Source organism: Mycteria americana, chromosome Z, assembly GCF_035582795.1.
Source record: "Mycteria americana isolate JAX WOST 10 ecotype Jacksonville Zoo and Gardens chromosome Z, USCA_MyAme_1.0, whole genome shotgun sequence".
In the NCBI taxonomy this organism is placed as follows: domain Eukaryota; kingdom Metazoa; phylum Chordata; class Aves; order Ciconiiformes; family Ciconiidae; genus Mycteria; species Mycteria americana.
In genome coordinates, this window is record NC_134396.1 from 78,907,377 (window position 1) to 78,927,478 (window position 20,102).

A 20,102-nucleotide genomic window follows, 5' to 3' on the forward strand; every position below is an offset into this window, starting at 1 on the left:
GCCTGCCCCCAGCTTCCTATGACAGCAAGGTCCACCATCCAACAGGTGAACAGACCCACCTGCTTTACTTGTATCTGCTGGCTCCACCAAGTGCCCTCTCACTCCAGTATTGCAAGACACGAGCAGCATCAGCTCTCCCATCACGCCCTACGATTCCCCAAGCCGCAGCCCCATATCCTTCACTCCCCCACGGAGAGCCCCAGCCTCCACCGTCTCTCCTTGCACGGCAGCTGCTACAGCTGGAGAGAGCGAGCAGAGGACAGCTCTCCCCCCTCACATCCCTCACAAACCAGGATTGCACAGGGAACTCAAAACGTGGGTGCCCAAAAGCTTTACACAGCACCAAAGGGACCCTTTGCACCACCCTTAATGCCCTCCCAGGCGGTGCCCAGCTCTTTGCCAGATTTTCTGGCTGTTGATGCACTCTGAATGAATGCTTTCCGAGGACTGGAAAATGCAACTCCAAGATCTCTCATTCTGTAGTTGCAACTGCCTATTCTGAGTTTCAGGTCACGCCGAGCTTACTTTTCCCCTACATGTTACTTTACCTATGGTGAAAACCATATGCCACCTTTTTTGCCACAGATCCAGATTGGCGAGGTCTTTCCAGAGCTCCTCAGCATCACGTTCTGATCACCTGAAACACCTGAGTGTCACTTCCAAGCTTTGACATCTCAATACCTTCTCCAGGCCCTTGCTCACTTAACACGTTAAGTGAAGCTGGCTCCAGGACCGACACCCGGGAAATCAGAGGTGGACTCGCTTCCTCCCCGAAGAGCCACCACTAAGCCAGACCCATTTCTGCACATCGTTCCTGCGGTGCCGATCTGACTGGCATCGCCTCTCACCTAACATGTGAGCTGACCCCTGCCCTCCCCAGTTTGGCCAGTTCAGCCCAAAACTTCTGGAACAGCACAAACGTGAAAACGCTATGATCCCACACCCAGGGCATAAACTCCAGAGTCCTGCCTAGTTAATCCAAGGAAGTGATCCTGGAAAAACTGTTAGCACCTGAAACAGCTGGAGCAATGTGCACATTACCTCTCTGAAGAGTAGGAATAATCAGGCATCAACTCAGCTGAAAACCAAGCTACAAACAGCTCCAGGCACACTTCACTTAAGTAACTACTCTTTATTTGCATCTGAAGCTTTTATTTAAGATAAGGAATAAGTTCTCCTCCACAGGACTGGTTAAAAAAAAAAATTAGCTAGAGGAGCTGTGACATTCAGGTCTTAAATCTCTAAGTTGGGGGGCAAAAACTCAAGAACTAGCTGGCTTGTCTTCTCCAGGTTCACTATTTTGCTTAACAGGCTTTGGGCAGGGACTGTGTCTGCTCGCAAGACTCGAGATCTGCGCACACACATGGCAGACTGCAAATAACTCAGACATTTATAAGGCACCACCCTTGTATATGAAGCTAATTATCTACTGTTTTTCAGGCACGTTGACTCAGAGGGAGCAGAAGATGCCTTTGTATCACCACGTTAAGAGATTGTGATGTATAATAAAGTTTTTCATACGCTTTGATAATTTTTAAAGGGCTATGTATTATGTAGAAGGAGGCTAGGACAAGATACGAGTGCTCTCTAGCAATGCCAGCCTAAGGATTCCCCCGATCCCCTCCTCCTCCTTTCAGCAGGTTCTCTTCCCTGCTTCAGGGCTTACAGCCGCCTACCGAGCCCAAAAGAGTTATTTGTCAATTTAGAGCATGGCTGTGTATCAGCACAACTTACGATGAGGAATTATAGAGGTCTCCTCGCAAGGAAAAGAAAAAGCACTGGAAGGAAAGACTACCTGCACTGATAAAGTCCATTAAATTACTACCGACCGCGTATCGCTGCCACGGAGGATCCCTCCTTCCGTGCACACTCCAGCGAGTGCATCAGTCACATCACGCTTCCCCACGGCTGCAAGGACCAAGGTACCGAAGCTTAACGAAGTTCAGATCGCCAGCTCCGACCCCCAAATGCACAGTATATAGAAACAACCAGGTTGTGGGGTGGCAGAGCCCTTTTGATACATGGATATAGAGATACAACAGGAATTTAGCCTCCTTCGGTGTATCCATTCTGATTAGTTTTGGAGTTACATTGTTTTGTTGGTGGTTTTTTTTTAAATATACAATGTCTTCACACAATCTGGACAGTACTCAGTAAGCAGGAAAACACAAAACATTTAGAAACCCTTAGCACACAGCTCCACGACTTGGTTACTGTACAAACCCTAGAGACACAGCACTCATCACTACACCAAGAGTACTTCACCAAATACCTGTGCATTTATCCTCCTATTCGCCGTAAGTGGGCATTATTACCATTTTACAAGCAGTAACAGAAAGAGACAATTACTTTCTACACTACCTGGTAGTTTTGGGTGTCAGATGTGAAAAATCCAAGTTACGATTTTCACTGACACTCGTTGGCATCGAATACAGTGAGGACAGATATTCTCACTTGTAGCTGCTGGTTGCCTTCACAGAACCCGTGACCAGCGCACAGCAGCAGCAGACCACACAAGGGATGCTGCCAAGGGGAGCACTCCACCGTCCGGTGCCAAAACCAGACTGCCAGCACTGGCACCAGGACAAGGTAAGCAGAAGCAGCATGCGAATGAGAATGGCCTCCCTGGTGCATCTCATCAGCCCTGGGACAGGGAAAGCGGTGGAGGTGCTGGCTCAGAACGCGGGACTGTCCTCCTAGGGAAGCCGACAAACAGACCTGCTTAGCTGTATCGGAAAACGAAGTTGTATTCTTGCTGCATGGCCTTCAACTTCTCAACAGCCTACGGTGCCTGGAAGAGGAAGGTCAGGCTCCTTTCTCCACCCGTTTCCTCCAGCACTTCTGGGTCTGTTCCATAAGCTCATTCAACTCACTAACCTAGAAGACAACATTCCCAAAAAATAGTTAAATGGGTCGTTTTCTCCAATGGTAAGAAGTGGAATAGGACTTCCCCCTTTCAGGAGTCATGAAACCTCAAATCAGTTGAAGCCATCTCAAAATTTCACAACTGAGCTGAACGTCCAGAGTTTCTCTAGTGATTACCTGTGCAGGGTGCAGGCAAGGCACGACGATCAAGCCATCACGTTTGCTAGGAAAGTGTTTAACTGCCCTAAGTTTTTCCTGCAGTCCCATGTCTCATCGGCCACAACCTTCTGACATCTGAAACAGGATACACATCTTAGTCACTTCATACCAGACTTCTGATTTATCCAGGGCACAGTCCTGGGTGCTAGACAAGGTAGGAATTCTGCAGGAAGGTAATGCATCAATACCACTGGAAGAACTACAGCTACCACCCAGCTACCCCAAAGAAACTGTAGGGATTAAGATTTTTTTGCCCACTAACAGATTTGTTTGAAATCTCAGAAGTTAGCAACAACACAAAAACATGCAGAGTGATGTCCCCCAGGCCTTGCTGCCATAAGAAAACAGGTTCAAATGAGCTTGCAATCAACCAGTCATTGATGAAAATGCATTTATAATGAATACTTGTATTGTTCAAATCGATTAAGTCTGCATTATCAGTTACAGCATACATTAAGATACATGCAACCTTAGATTTCAAGCAATCAAACAAAAATAGACACACAACTTATCATCAGCTTTCCATCAGTACATTTACAATGGCAACGTGGAGGCAAAAACACAGAGATGTCACATAGGCACATCCCTTCTTTTGCACAGAAGTGAACATCACTCCCCTGCAGTTTGGATATTGGTGGCAAACATGCTAGTGGCAGATTTTCATTTATGTGCCAACAGCAGAATGGAATGACTTGGGCTCTCCCAGCTCCACTGTAGGTTCTGGAAGTGCCCTGCAGGAACCAGACTCTCCTGCACACCCCTGTTCCTAGGATAACCTTCAGTCTCTTCCCTCAACCTCTTCCAGCCATGCTTTTGCTCACTGCTAGCTCACTTCACCCCATTCCCCTCCCTGGGAGACAGGAGGGACGATAACCAGCCAACCTCAGCTCTTGGCTGCCCACTCAGAGCTCCTAATAATTCTTGCTCCCCGTTAACCCCAGTCTGCTTTTCTCTTTTCCTTGGGCTTATCTTCCCAGTCTTCTTTTGTCGTTACCTTTAGTTCCCCCTCCAGCCAAGTCCCACATTTTAACTCCCCAGCTGCTCATCCAGGGTAGCATCTCCCCACCGCAGGTGCCAGAGCCCATCCTTATATGCCTTAATCTAAATCCAGCACAGCTGTGGGGACATGCAAGATACAGTTTTGAAAAGACTAACAAGGTGTCCACCTTAGAGCTGATCTCACAAGCAAAAAAGCAAAACCTAAGACATCTGCCCCATCTGTGAGCAGATGCACATCCTCATTCCCAGCAGGATGCCACCAGAGATCCCTAAAAGGCCAAACCTTTCAAACAAATGAGTTTCCTAATCCCAAACCCTGGCCATCTGAGGCAGATACAAGCCATGGGAAAATTCGACCTTGGTAAATGAAATATGGCACAGCCCTATGACTCCATATCAACGGCTTAGAGGGGGGGAACATGAGACAACGATCGTGTTTCATACGCTTACTGACTCAGCAGCTCTGCAGCTGGAACATCCCAATGACTGTTTGAAGAATAAAAACTGAAATGCAAAACAGATTCCTACGAGTCCCAATTATCCTTTGGTTTGAAAAGCTCCGATTTTACAGGCCAAAGCCTTTGCTTTAACAGCATGCAGAATAAAATATACACCTCCAGCTGCTTTCACCTGGAGAAGCACAGCTGAAACATGACTGCAGACAGACATTAATCCTGCAAAAAGCCACATCAGCTGAAGGCAGTGCTGTCCCCACTGCTCTGCAGACACTACTCAACGTAGTATTCTCTGATCTGCTTCAGAGCAGTCAGCAGATTAGGTCAGGCCACCACCAGCGAGAGCGAAATTATATGCTGTAGGCAAGCCCGATGAGAGGCTCCGTGCGCACCAAGGTAAAACAACTCCATTTCTCTTTAGCCTGTTCTCTTTATACTGCTTCTAAGGATCACATAGTAAGCCAACTTTACAGGTAGGCCAGCAAAAAGTGATTTTTGGTTTTTTGCTGGGCTAAGTTTCTGCACAGAGGGTGGAGCTGTATGCTATAACTTGAGCTAATCTAATCAGTTAGCTGCCACTGAAAAAGGGAGGTTCTGCTCTCACCGCTTATCCTGGCCACGTGCTCTCTGTGCCCTCCCAGCACGTTAGCTCTCATGCTTCTCCATCCAGCACTAAAACAGTGTGGAAAAAGAAATGAAAGAACACCACAACTCAATAAATTGGTTCAAAAAAGTCCCAGAGGGCAATACAAGGGATGGAGGGAGGTGAGGTACCAGGGCCAGCAAAGCCACATCCAGCAGCAGCGAGATGCCAGAGCAGCTGAGCACTGGAGCGTGGTCCCACCGGCACGGACCGAGGTGGGCAGGGACCACTCAGCCTTGCTTTTAGAGCAGGACGCCGGACATCCTGTCCGCATATGAGCCATAGATACTGCACCAGGGAAGTAATCCTGCACTTCTCGCTGCTCTCTCCTGTGGAGCAGCTGCAGCTCTGCCTTCTGAGGCAACACACAGCACTTCACCGAACTAAAGCCAAAGTATTTCTCCCTGATAAATAGAACCTGATTTAACAAAAATTAGCCACGCTCTAAGTTAATACTGCCACAGATGATGCTGAAGGATCTTAAAGCATGATGCTCAATATTGATGATGCTCAAGGAAATCTAGGTAAGAAGAACGTCCTCCGTCATCTCAGACCAGTCTACCCCAGGCCATGACGATAGAGCGCACGAAGCAAGTAGGGAATCAGGATTTGTCCTCACTTGTGCTAAGCTGCAGAGATCAGGCCCGCCGAAGAGATACAATCTCTATTCTGTATTTCTGAAGGTGGAGGTGAAGTTAGGTGTTTTTAATGTAAGAATTTAAGAGTCTTTCAAGTTTTCTTTAACTGTCGCGCCAGCTAAGAAAATCCTTAGCAGAGATAACAACAAGGAGCGAGCGCTTCATTCTTTATGCAGACTGTTTAAATTTGAACATTAAGCAATTAGGTATACAGAGCCTGATTACATGCTGCCTAGGTCCCACAGGTGATGGGATAAGTAGGTCATCAGAAGGTTATCCTGATTTCTCACCTCTACACGCTTTCTGCAATATTACTTCTGTTACACAGATAAGATCTTCCAGCACAGAACAGAGGCGGCAGCAGAGCCGTAGGTTACCTTCCTTGCATTCCCTTTATTGCATTCCCCAGTTCTCAGCAATGCTGATTTTAAGCCTGCATTGCAAATTTTTCAGTTGCACAGTCAGAACTGAAATGGGTCAGCAACACAGCTGAGCATCAAGGTAGAGAGAAGGAAGGTATCTGCAGCTATAGACCATCGGTCCTCTCCTCCTCCGGCACCGGATAGACGTGTGAGCTAGCAGATCACAACTGGACCTATTTAAAATGGAGACAACAGAGAGAGAGTTTCTTCTCCCTCCCTCATTCCTCCCCCAATGCTGCTATTCTTGTCAAACATTATTAAAACAAACCAAAAAGCATCTGCCATAAGATAACTCTGAGGATCACCTCCTGAATAGTGCCAGAGGAGGTTTTTCTGCCAGTGCAAAAGTTAGAAATGTGGGATTTGGCTGAATAGTTTAAAAGATGACCCTTTCTAAAGCCAGAAATGCCAGAGGTTAGAATAACAAAGCTTGAAGTTTTTATGTCCCATTATTCTTCCACTTGCCACTGCTCAAATGGCACATCCAAACTCCAGCAGGACCAGACTACGGAAAGCAGACCTGCAGGAAGAGTTGGAGTCTCATTCACGGTTAGGGAGACGAAGAATAGTGAAATAGGGAGAAGAATTTCAATTATTTGCTTGATCATAATGACCACAAATAGCTCTTTATTCAGTTTGCAATATCCTGACGATTAGGCATGTGTTACTCATTTTTCATGCAAAATTACATTAACTTGGAAAATTGATCCTGGTTTGGAAGAAAATCACAGGTAAATAATTTACCCGAGTTGTTTCATAAATCAGAAATAATTAAACCTCTTCCAAGATGTATGTACCCGCAGTAAAGGAGGCAGTTTTATTACCGTCAGCACAATTTCCAACTTGTCATGCGTTCGAACACGCCGAAGCGTCCGATTTCACACCGCAACATCCCATATCGCACCGCCACAAGGCGTGCACGACCCTTGGGGACCCCTGCTCCCAGTTACAGCGCAAAAGACGCAAGGCGAGCAGTTCGGCTCCTCCACGCTCGCCTCCCATCCCGAGGGACGGGCTGCCGTCCCAGAAGCGTGTCCCACCAGCATCCCGCTGCCCGCGGGAAGAGCATCCCTTGCCGAGAGCACGGAACCCGTTCCTCCCGAGCTCACCACTTCACTGCAGCCCCGAGGATGCCGGCACCGCGACGCGCGGCCGCGACTGCCAGCATCAAATACCTGAGTCACTTTAAACGCGGCGCGGACGCGCGCTGGCTCCAAGCCTTTTGCAGCCCGACAGGAATCCCTAACGCGGCCCACTCGCAGGGCTGCTTCACCCGCCGTGACAGCACAGCGGCGCTGGCAAAGGCGTGTATAAATAAGGCGTAACGATAAATCCATTAATTTCAGCCAGGAGGCGTGCCGCAGCGCTGCCCAAAGTTTACCAAGTGTCACAGCGCGGAGAACATGCAACAACCTCCCGCTTCCACCGGCCGCTCCGCACCCGTCCTCCGCGGGCCGCCTGCCAGCGGGACGGCTGCGTCCCGGGGAGCCCACGGAGCGCGAGTGGGGACCCAGCCCCTGCCCAGCCGGTCCCCCCGGGGGGTGCCTGCCGCACCTGCACACCCGCCGCTGCGGGAGGGGGCCCGCGGGAGGCGGGACCGGAGGGACGGGACGGGGGGGGGGGGGGGGGGGGGGGGCGGCCCAGGCCGGGACGGACACACCGAAAAGACGACAGACACCCCCTCCCCGGTGCGAGCCCCGCCACCGGCCGCGGCCCCCGCCCCTCACCTTGCAGCCCTGGTAGCTCTCCAGCGCACGCAGGGCGGTCTCGGTCAGCTTGACGTGCAGCACCGTGACGTTGGGCGACTCCCTCTGGCAGGACACGCCGTACCGCTCCCCTTCCCGCAGCTCCGCCATCTTACTCGCCCCTCAGCCGCCGCCGCCGCCGCCGCTACGGCCATTCCGCCTCTACGGCCATCCCGCCGCTACGGCCATCCCGCCGCCGCGCGCAGCCGCGTCGCACCCATTGGCCCAGCAGGGCGGAGCCCCCGGTGAGGGGCGGGGCCGGCGCGTGACGTCACTATGGGCGCCCAACGGCGGCGGCGGGGCTGGGGCGGGGCTGGGGCGGGGCTGGGGCGGGGCTGCGCCGGGGCCGGGGCGGGGCCGGGGCGGGGCCGGGGCGGGGCCGGGGCGGGGCGGCAGTTGCGGGCGGCCGGCGGGAGGGGGCGTCGGGCGGGCGCTGAGGCGGCGTGAGGAGAGGTGAGGAGACGCGAGGAGATGTGAGGAGAGGCGAGGAGAGGCGAGGAGAGGAGAGGAGAGGAGAGGCGAGGCGAGGCGAGGCGAGGAGAGGAGAGGCGAGGAGAGGCGAGGAGAGGCAAGGAGAGGCGAGGCGAGGCGAGGCGAGGCGAGGCGAGGAGATGCGAGGAGAGGAGATGCGAGGAGAGGAGATGCGAGGAGAGGCGAGGCGAGGAGAGGCGAGGCGAGGCGAGGAGAGGCGAGGAGATGTGAGGAGAGGAGAGGTGAGGAGATGCGAGGAGGGGCAAGGAGAGGTGAGGAGAGGCGAGGAGATGTGAGGAGAGGCGAGGAAAGGCAAGGAGAGGCGAGGAGAGGAGAGGCGAGGAGAGGAGAGGAGAGGCGAGGAGAGGAGACGAGACGAGACGAGACGAGACGCGAGGAGATGCGAGGAGACGCGAGGAGACGTTAGGCGGGCTGGGGCTGCCGAGGGAGCTGCTGGGCTGCCAGGTGTGCTGGAGACCTCCAGGCCCCACTGGCTGCCCCCCCCCCCAGGGCCTGCCGTCCCCTCCCAGGGCCTGAGGTGGAGGACGGGGAGCCCAGGCACTGTGCCGGGCTGCCGCGGCCCTGAAAAAATGAACCAGCGTACGCGCAAACATCGGGGAACAAACTGCCCTGCGCCTTTCGTAGGCATCACCTTGAAACGAAGGGTGTTGGTACCTCAGGGTCAGTTTGGCAGCTGCACTTGCTGCACCGCTGTCACTAGTTACTGCCTTTTCTTTAAAAAAGCAGCACACTGGCCATTCAAATTGTTGAAGCAGCTTGCTGGTGTGAATCAAGGATGACTGAGTGCCTCTGTAGAAAACTGCTCTGCTTTATTGTCTCATAAGTGAAGGAGCAGCTTCATCTCGCTAACCAGAACAGCAGCGCGTAGCCCTTCTAGCGCAGGCCAGTCCTAACATTGGTAAGTCAGTCTGTGCGGATTAGCGCAGGTACATGATCGTTCACATTTCATCTACTTGATTAAATCCTCCTGGGTCTTTTCTCACCCCACAGTTTCCTAAAAAGAGGCAAGCCAGCAGCATCCAAAGGCTCCCATGTGCTCAGCAGGAGGAGCTGACATGAAAGAGTGATCGGTTTAGCACTGACCAAAATTATAGGCTGATAGTTGCGCTGACTGCAGGTTGCCATTTAAGTTACTTACATCCATGGAAAATATTTTATAGGCAGCTTAAAATAGTTTTACTTTCATTTTCCCCATACCCAATCTTACTCCTGCTGTACAATTCATCTCAGTCAGCTGGCACCAAAAAAAAACTTGTCCAGTCTTTACAGGGTTAGGGTTTGAAGCATGCTATTTAAAATGTGTTGACTATTATCTTCCAAAGCACATTTTTCATGTCACAAATTAAAATGTTGTCTTTACTTTCAAGACCATGTCCGTATCTGCCCTGGTCTGGTCTCCTGGCTGCCATGCTCAGATGATAATTTATGGTTTCAGTTCTCATCTCCACCAGTTTCGTTCTTTTCCTCCACTAGTAGTTGCTCTTTCTTCTGTACTGCCCTAGACCAAAATAGCTTTCTGGTATATATACATATACACACAGTTTTGTGTATATATATACACACACCCTCGTATATGTGTACATATATATATAGCCTCATATAACTCCCTTTGTTCAGGTCATTTCTCAATACATACCTGTTTCGCTTCACTTTTTTGTGATGATTATTTCCTGGCCAAACTAAGCAAATAAAATATATAATAATAAGAAAGCTAATGGTAACACTCTCTTGACCATATAACACATAATTCTATCCATACTGTGTCATTTCTTATTTAGGGAAGGCTTAGGTAAGTCCTATAAATGTTATACCTATAGGTGTGTCTATGCAGTGTTCTTTTGCAATCAAGGTTGCCTGTATATGTTTCTTTGAAAGACTGGTTCTCTGGAATGTGCATCTTTCTTAACATGACTACTTTATTATAAAATAATAACATCTCAGGGACCAATAGGGTATGGAGAGCAGACATCAGTGATTTCTTCAAAACACTTCGGTGTGTAGGTCTAGAGGTTTTCTCCGGGTCATAAGATATGTAGCAAGTGGTAATGCAGAGTCTGTACAAAAATAAAGACAAGAAAGTAGAAGGAAGAATGTTTGTATGAGCACCTTGAAAAGATTTCATGCTTTTAGTAAGCCAGTGCATTCATCCTCCTCCTCCTCTGAGCTCCCTGTTCCCTTAACACATTCTGCCATGGCTCAGCCCTTTAGAGAGTTTTTTGCTTTCCTTCTGCCTGGTTTTTTGGGGGGTGCCTGGTCTATATAATAATTTTCTCTGTATTTTCAGATATCAGGTGAAGGAAAAACTGGGAATAGAGCAGTCTGCTTCAGCTCCCGACTTTGAGACTTTTCCATCCGTTTCCCCTTTAGTAAGCTCCCAAACACATCACCACAGGAAGAAGGCAACAGATCCTCTCCCCCACCAACAGCCCCAGGAAAAGCAGAGAGAACCTCATCTGTGAGACACACAACGAGGAGCTTTAGTAAAACAAGCCAAAGGTTTATAGTGGAAAAATAAACACCGTCAGCAATTGCAAAAGCAAAGCTTAATTTATGCTTGTTTCACCCACTTGCAAATTTTCTTTCTGCTGTTAGTTTTCATATGTGAGAACATGCAGAGTGTAAATAATCTTTTGTAGGAAATGAAACATTTCTGTTCATTCAGTTAACTTAGGACCTGGTCCAGCTTCTGTTATTATCAGGATCAAAGTGAACAAGGATACAGTGTGAGACTTGCAAAAAAATAATGGACAGCTTACCAGCTTGGTGACGGTATCGCAGCTCGCTTTTTGCTTTTACAAAGTGACTCCGTAAGCCCTATACCTGAAAACAGCCCCCAGAAGAAAACCCTGCATACGTGCCACAGGAGTCAACAGCCTCGCATTCTCCGTGCTGCAGAATTTGGGTCTTTAGGGCTTGCCTCTATAGGGAAGAACCTGTGCTCTTGTCAGTGTATGAAGTTCCACCTTTTTAATTCAAGGTGTGATTGCATGCTGAGCTACTTAAACTGGTGCAGCGTTGTAAGTTAACCTTTAGGCTAACGACAGAGGTTTCTTTCACAGTAAATTGTTTCAGCTTATCTTGCAAAACTGAACTAAGAAATGTTGACACGAACTGCTTTAGTGGCAAATGATAAGTGAAATAATTTCTCCCACCAGCACAGGTAAGTACAGAAGAAGGCTTTTTTTTTTCCCCCACTCATTTAAAGTGCAAATTCCGTGCCCAGATGAGCTTTAAGATTTGTGCAGTTTCTAGATCTTCTGATAATTAGAGTTTTTTCAAACAGTATTCTGCAAGTGTCAAGGTGAGAAATCTAATTTCATCTTTAAAAACTTAAACTATTGCTTCTTTCTGATAGTTGCTTTCTATAAGCAGAGGCTAGTATCTATATGTGAGGTTTGGGAGGTTTTTTGTTGTTGTTTGAAGTGGAAAAGGAGAGCATATGAAGTGGAAAAGAGGAGCTGACTATAGTGCTAGTTTGGTATACTGTTTCCTCTTCCATCGTCTACTTTGCCCTAGAAGAGCTGTGTGGAGAAAGGAGCTGTCAAATAAGAAGCTTGGTAGCTGGGCAACCGCGTCATTCATCCCTTGCCTATTGAGGTGTGACAGAGCAGCATATGTGCCGAAAGGAGGCAGGGGGTCCATATGGAAAAAACCAGATGTGATTCAGAGGTGTACAATTATGCTCATAGAAAATACAACAACCACAAGGAAATGACAGGTGAAAGCAGACAGTTTTCTTTCATTCTACTGCTTTTCCTGTAGTTCATTCCATACTCAAATGAGCAAAAATGCTTTGCAGTTTTTCAATGCTGTAGCACGTTTATACGCACGCTCAAAATTAGAGCAAGTGTTAGCAAGGATTTTAAGGCATATGGCATGTTAGCTTGCACGCTACTGTGGTACATGGTTTAGCTGACAGGTGGTAGGAATTGGGCTATCATTCCTGTGATGCCGTTGCCGAAAATCAGCATTGCTTTGCTCTGTGTTCAGGAAGGGAGGAAGGAGATAGCCATGCTTTGGAAACCCTTTGTTTCTGGCCAGGGTTCCTCCCGAGCCCTGCACTGGTGAGCAGACGGCAGCTCAGCACCCCTGAAGTGCCACTGCCGCAAGAGAGCGGAGCACCGGGGACACGGGGTGGGCTGGTAGGTGCCTGATGAAGGCAACTGATTGCAAAGGACTTTCACAGCTACAAGTTTTTGGCGTGATCTTTGTCCCGCTAATGTCAACGGCAGGACGTCCACACGCTCCTGTTCAGTAGGATCAGATCTCACAGGTCGTTGCCATGATCCAGCTTGTGGGATTTGTGGGTTTTCTTTTTTTATGCTTGGTAATTGATGGTACTGTAACCATAGTTCAGATGGTGTCAGTCCCGCACACTCTTACTGTGGTGCAGAATCGAACCCACTGAAACATGTTGCCAGTTTGGATAAACAGGACTCCTCAAGTTCTTATGGCTAGCACCTCCTCTAACAAACATGCTTTTAAAAAAATAAAGTAGCCAGCATTCAGGGAGAAACAGCCAATAACTGCTGCAAAGCAGCCAATTGCATTATTTGTTCCTTCTTTAATGCACTGTAAGCTCTTCATAGTTTATGGAGCAATGGAGGCTGGAGTGATAATTCATGCTGCCGGAGGAGTGGTGAATAATGTGGGCATATTTTGTGGTCTGCCAAGAAGAGTCTCCATTTCCTTGTTATACAGGTTAAAAATATACTACCACAGATAGTGGAAACAAAATCTTTAAGTGTACGTAAGAAATGGTTGTACTTAGTTTTCTGTAGTCTTCAATAGTAAATTCGTTATAAGGATGTCAAAATGTTGCTTTAAAATTCAGGGCAGTATTGACTTTTTAATCTACTTAACCACTTATGTGGTTCTTCCACTGCATTAATAAAATGTCAGTGTCAGTTAGTGAAATACTGTCTATCATACAAGCTATGCCAAATCACATATTATACAGTCTGTGTTTTTATAGCTATCACTGTAATCCCTAATTCCTGTTCTATACGGCGGTGTTCATCACTGTAACAGAAAGTGAAACCTTCCCATCCCTTCTTGTGAACCCCACAGCAGGTATCATAAAGGGTCCGGATGCATAATTCCTGTGCAGTCCTAGTCCTTCGCACAGCTGCCTTCTACATCTGCGTAGTGCCAAGGCAGAGCTGGCATAATTTCTGGTTTGTAGATTACTTTTACTACTACTCACTGGCTGTGTGAGACTGAGGCGTATCATTTTCAAATCGCCCAAATGGATTGTTTAGGCGTATTACTGGTCCATACGAGGCACAGGAAAGATCAAGAAGCATTTAGAAAGTAGAATTATTTTATTTAACCTCTGTGCAGTTTTAAGCTAATGGCTGTTTTCCATCAGTCCTAAAGCTGTGCTTGTGCCCATGTGTGTTTGTGTATATATATGGTATTTCTTTCTGTGGCATATATATCAAAGCATAGGCAAGATTTCTGTTTTCAAAGGGCTGTTGAAAATATACAAGAACAGAAAAATTTTTTGTGATAACTTAAATCTACTAGTCATCACTGTTACTTTTTCCCCTGCAATTCAGCAGAATTGTGAAACAGAAATACACCTGCGCAATGTATGCTGCCATTATTCTTGACTCCTGCGATCTTTCCTGCCATTAAATACAATCCTTTCTTTATCCTGCTTAAATAAAAAAAAATACTGTGGGCAAAGAATTAGTAGGATATACACTGTGTACCGGCAACATGCCGTGCAGGCGTGGTAACGGCTAGGAAGCACCCACCGCATACAGCACGGCATGCCACCTTTGTTTTAGCAGAAGTTGCAGGACTGCGATGTGTTTTAAATTCCCTTGGATAATGTGAAGTTGCTAAGGTAACTGAGATTTGGATGAAGAATTAGGAGAACCAATCAGTAATTCATATGGTTGAAGGACATTATCCACTTCTGTAATCAATTATACACGAATATGATCATGTCATGACAGGCTGACATTCCTGAAGTAAATGCCGTGCTTTTGTTAAGGACTAGCTTCAGATGCAAAAGGATGAATGCGTATGCTTCTCTGAAATTATCTAGTGATTTTTAACTAAATTATTGCTTATTATTAGACAGAAGGGATGACTGGTGTAATTTATTCTGTATACAGCTGAGAGACAGGAAGAACTATGATTTGACTTCATGTTAATATTTGAAAGAGGTGAATAGAAAGACAGAGTAGTTTACAGGAAGATCTGTAAGATTTTTGTTGTTGTTGCTGCTCTGTTTTATATAAATTTGTGTATTTTAGGACACGATCCCAAAAGACCATTTCTGCTGATAGTTCAGTATGCACGTAAGTGTTTGCAGGATGAAAGGTAAACTAAAATCATGTACGTCTAAAGCAGAAGTGTTATCAAGTACTTGCTCTCTGCGGTGAGAATTTAGTTTAATTAATGTGGCGTTCTTAATGTTAATATGCTGTTTCTCTCCATTTTCTTGGTCAGTCATGAAGGCATGAAATTTATTCCCCTGGCTGGAGTACAGAGTACCTTAACCAGGTACAGAGTACCTGGAGCACAGAGGGTTAAGGCTATTTTACTGGGTAAAATAGCCGTATTTTCTTCTTCATGGTCAAAGGCATGGTCCAAAGCCACGGCAGATGCTTTGGACTTGCAGACACTATCACAGGAGCCCATTGCTCTTCACGCTGTCGTCTGAGTGTCTTGCTCCCATGCGGAGCCCACCTGGGACCCCTTCCTTCAGCTCCCGGTTCCAAAGCGGGTGGGCGTTGCGGAGGGACCGGCCTGTGGCAGGAGGGGCTCTGCACAGCCATAGCACTGGCATCAGCAGGTCAGTGCCTGAAATTGAAGCTGTTATGGGCCGGGTTTCCCACGCCTGAATACTGCCTGCCTCGTTATCCGCAGGTTGCAAAGCACCGTGTTTTGTCCCTAGAAAGCACGAGTTTTGCTCAGAATTCAGTTTTTAAAACAGTCCTGCCTGGGCTGGGGTCACTTCCCCCTGTTTCTCAAAGAGAAGGAGGTCAGTCCTCTGTGTCCTTCCCTGCTTTCTGGGCACGGTGCTGTTTGCGGAGGACTGGAGCATCACTTCAGAGCAGACGGCCATCTAGGAGATGGCTCTCGTTCCACGCAGCTGCAATAGGAAGAAGAGCTCATATGCCACAGTCTGTGGTTTAGAAACCTTGCGCATTTTTAATGAAAATTCATCTCATTTAGCACATTAATTGGTGTTGAAATAAATATAATTTAAACTGGCATATGCTGGTCCTGGAGGTTTGCACCAGTTCAGCCGAATTCATCCTTAGCCCGTGGCTCTGTGTAATACTACGTCCAAGCCTAGGAAGCCTCGCAGTGGACCAGAACCACTCTGCCTCCCTGGTGAAACACACTAAAACTAAACAGAAAATCACTGTGATGATCTGAGGGAAATAAAATCTGGAAACCGTGTAGGAAAGTTGTGTTTTCTTTCTGTAGGACAGCTGGCTGGGGTGTCCAGCAGCCAATGTAGAGCCAGCGCCAGCCCGGTGCGGTGTCTGCTGGCCGTGTGTCCATACAGTGGTGCCAGCACTTGCACGGGGAGGAAAAGTGAACAGCACAAATTGCTGAATAGAAACCAGCCTATGCTCTGAAATTATCTAGTGATTTTTAACTACAGTATTGCTTAATATTAGATAGAAAGGATAGCTGTGGGATAGCACTGCTCCAGGCTGAGCAGCGAGAATGCTGCAAATAGTGTTTCTGTGTTGTCTCGACTATAGTTCTGCTTCACCCAGACCAAGTTTATAGGGTCAGCTTGTCCACGAATGCACAGGCACGGCCACGAGTGAGTGCAGAGGCATGGGCCATGCTACCTGCTGCAGATTTTCCCACCGAGCGGAGAAGAGCTCGCCTTACAGCCTCTTCACATCCTCTGTCTTGCAAACAGCTCTGAGCATCTTCCCACTGTCTCTATATCCTGTCTAGTGTTTCCAGACTTAAAAATAGGCATAAAATTAAATCAGAAGCAGTCTTGTTATTTCATGAAAAGTGGTAGAGAGGACAGACCTAAACTTTGGTTTCCATTCCCTTTAAAAATATGAGTAATAATCTGTAATATTCTTGGTTTCTCTCATGAATGAACTCTTTGTGATTATACTTTCTGTAAATAGCCAAGTACAAGGCAAATGTTATTAGAAGAAAATAAACATGACTTTTGCTTTCTCTTCTTGCTTTTGGCTTTAGAGATGAAAAGACACTATAATTGCATCATTTTCCCAAAATGGGGAAAATAGGACTGTGATAGTGAACTGTAAGAAGTAAAACTTCTTTCCTTATGAGAATGACACTTCATTTCCCAATTTTTCTCTTTGAGTTTATAGAATCAGTAAAAGCTTCCAGATTTCTTGAAGTTTCTTTTTATCTCCCTTTTTATCCTACTCCATATCAAGCATCTTTTGTTTCATTGCTTGAATAAAATATAGATAATGATGGATATGAAGGATTTTTTACTCTGCACTACTTTTGCATAGTTTGAAACACACCAGCCTTGATGTGCTTTCTTATGGAAGAGTTCAGCTGCTAAACTTGCTCCTTGTTCAAATATATGGTGGAGTCCGTATTGTAGTTTTAGTCCTTATTGTAATTTTATTCTATAAATAGAAATACAGCCTCTTTGCAATATAATACATGTCTTATATGCCTCTGTTATGCTGGAGAATCATTAAACCAGTTAGAGACATGTTTTTCCTGTCTGTAATTTCTTTGAGACTTGCAACCTGTAATTTATATGTAACTTAGTATGTAGCAAGACATTTGGGGTTTTTTCTTCTCTTTCCCTGCACCATTCTTAAAAATAAAATCGCCCCAGATGTTCAGACACAGCTCTTGAAACAGGGACAGGCAGCACTGGGTTTCTTTATAAAATAGCACTGTTAACTGCGGTAGTAATAAGATTTGTTTACCCTATTTGCTAGAAATATTCACAGTCACCATTCAGACGCCTCCAGCTCTGTCTAAATACCACAGTTACTGTAATTTTGACAATTAGAATTCTGCATCCCACTTTGCTATTGTTTATACTATCAGGTAATTGTTAGCTAGTCACCCCTTCCTATTTTACATTGCACTGTTTAAGACATTTCTCTTTTTTTGTTTCTTGCATTTTAAACTAGCTTTTCTTTTTCCTTTTTTTTTTTTTTTTGTCTTCTTTTAATTGTAAGCTTGGAGTTTTTTCTACTTTGTTGAAGGGAAGTTTAAATTTAGATATAGGCTGGAACTGCTGAAACCAGCTTATTTATGTTCAGTTGGTTTTGGTTTACATTTGCTCTGTAAAGCTTATTCATTCATCCAGAACAGTTAAGTATGACTTGGAATGTTTGCCTTCCCCATTAGTTTCCAGTCTTTAAATGTCTGTCATGCATCTGAAATGAAGACATGAGTTTTGGTGGAAAAACCAGGTACTCCATGTGATCCACTGCATTCGACAGTTGGTTACACTGTACTGTATAAATAAATAAAAAAAAATAAATAAATGTCCACAGTCAAAAACATGAAAGGAAGGAAAAGGTGCCATATACCAATACCACTATCATTTGCTGCTGGGGTGAAATTTTGATTCCACTTAAACTGTTGGAAAAGCTGCCGTTGACTGCAGAGGAACACGGGTTTCGTCCTAGGGACCAGCAGGACATGGCGAAAGATAATAAAACCAGCTCTCTTCACTCTGATCCTTTCTCCTCCCACCCTGACCCTCTGCCAAAATGACTTCTGGCTCAGACTGAAGCAGAGGCAAAGGCAATTTAGTTTCATGACAAAAGCAAACAAAATGAAAATACCAAATTTGGGATGAGGGTTTCAGTGATGCTTACTGTGAAGGAAAACTGGGTTATGATTAGGAGCTGGTAGATGCTACAATTATGCAAGTGTATAATAGCAAAAAGAGTGGGGCTTTGTTCCTGCTCCTGGCAGTGACTTGCAAGGAGCATAACTTCTTGGCACATAATACTGATTTACCTACCTTTGCAGTGTCTTGAATTACTGTAATGGAAGTTATTCTGTAAATGCAAAAATACAATTACTATAAAATGTCTGCCTTACTACAAAGCTGAACAGGAGAACAAGAGGTTGGGATTAACTGTATTGTTGTGCCTTACAATAATTAATTTATCTTTAAATAAATTATCTTTTATCTTTAATTTATCTTTAATATCTATAATTTATCTTTAAATAAATTATTTATCTTTAAATAATTAATTTATCTTTAAATAAATTAATTCTTGTAAGGCACAACAGCGTAAATCCATTAATCCATTTATCCTGAAAAGCTTTTCACGTGTATGATTTGTCATTTCTGGGAGTAGTTTCATTGCCGGAAAGCCATTGAATGTGAAGCCCACATTGGGATTAATTAGTAATTAGTTCTCCAGGTAATGTGAGATTATCATGAAATGGCCAGCCTTCAGAAAGGGACTTTCTGGCAATAATGTTACTCCTGATAGACCCGTGTTGCTCGGGTGGTGGGCGTGCTGGGGCAGGGGGAGGGCCGTTTCACAGAGAAGGACCGTACGTTCACAAGGGGCCTGAGGGTTTATTTGGCAAATAATTCCAAGACAAGAAAATGCATGTGCCCTTTTCTGTGAAGGTATAGGGCATCCCTTTTAGGCCACTATGCAGCTTACGCTGCTGGGTGTCATTGCTGGGGCACTGTAGGAACTAAAAAGCAGCTTCTTGGGGAATTGCCAAAATGAATGGAGTAGAAAAATTAATAAGTGGCTGCCACTGAGTCATCTGCTAGCCCTTCTTTAGTATCCTGAGGCAAGTTCTGTGTCAGGCTATTAGACTGATATAGTCCCCAGGACTGTGTTGGACCACTTTCTTGGAAGGGCCTTGTATAGAAATGTCAGGCTTGCAGGCTCCTGTTTTAAGAGCCAGTGTGTGTATATATATATATATGCTTTCTGTTTCCAGGACACCCGTGGAATAAATCTTGCAGCTTCAGTTGCATAGTAGTCCCTGTGGCATCTCATTAGCATCTTTCTAAGTCACTTACTGTCATCAAAACCCTTAATGACTTTGCTCAGGATTTCATTAAGTTAGGAGGAAATCTAATTAGCTTCTTGGTGTTAACCAGAAGGGCCCTGTAGCTCTTTCTCTGGACCAAAGACTTCACCGACAAGATAAAATTAATGTCCTCACCTTTCAAGGACACCTGGCATGCAGGGGACACAAACGCTGCCAGGCGCTGTCCTGAAGGAATCCTTGCAGAGAGCCCCAGTTCCTGGGGGGATCCTCCTGCCGCTCTCCGTGCCTCTGCCAGGCACGCACGGCCTGATTTCTCAATTTGAAGCTTTTCTGTGAGGAACAGACAGACTCTCCAGTCCGTTTGTGGGTTGCTCAACCATCCTACCCGTGTGAGCAGACGTGCAACAAATCTCCTTCCAGCTCGTTCTTCAGAGGAGGCAGGGGTTCAAATGCTAGAAACCGCTCTTTTTTTAAAGTTTGGGAGGTTTTTGGTGTATGATTTTTTCTCCCTGAGTAGCACTATATTGCTCCTAGCACTACATAATCTCCCTATAATAAAGTTTCCTTTCCGAATACCATTCAGCTGCCCCTAGAAAGGCTGCCATGGGGCGAGCCCTGCCAGGATGCGCAGCTACGAGGCTTTGTCC

The 20,102-nt window shown here is 46.2% G+C and overlaps 1 protein-coding gene across 3 annotated transcripts in view; it reads right to left on the bottom strand.

The window, feature by feature from the left end:
* Nucleotides 1-8,171, bottom strand: part of ELL2 (elongation factor for RNA polymerase II 2) — a 44,755-nt gene extending 36,584 nt beyond the window's left edge. For 2 of the 3 annotated variants that reach the window (XM_075527208.1, XM_075527210.1), the window contains exon 1: nt 7,969-8,107. Coding sequence is in view for 1 of the 3 variants with exons in the window: in XM_075527207.1 (XP_075383322.1) it covers nt 7,969-8,097 (129 nt within the window). In the remaining 2 variants the exon portion in view is untranslated. Of the gene's footprint in view, nt 1-7,968 lie in introns of all 3 variants that reach the window. The other variant, XM_075527207.1, reaches the window with a different exon arrangement.
* Between the last annotated feature and the right edge of the window lie 11,931 nt (nt 8,172-20,102).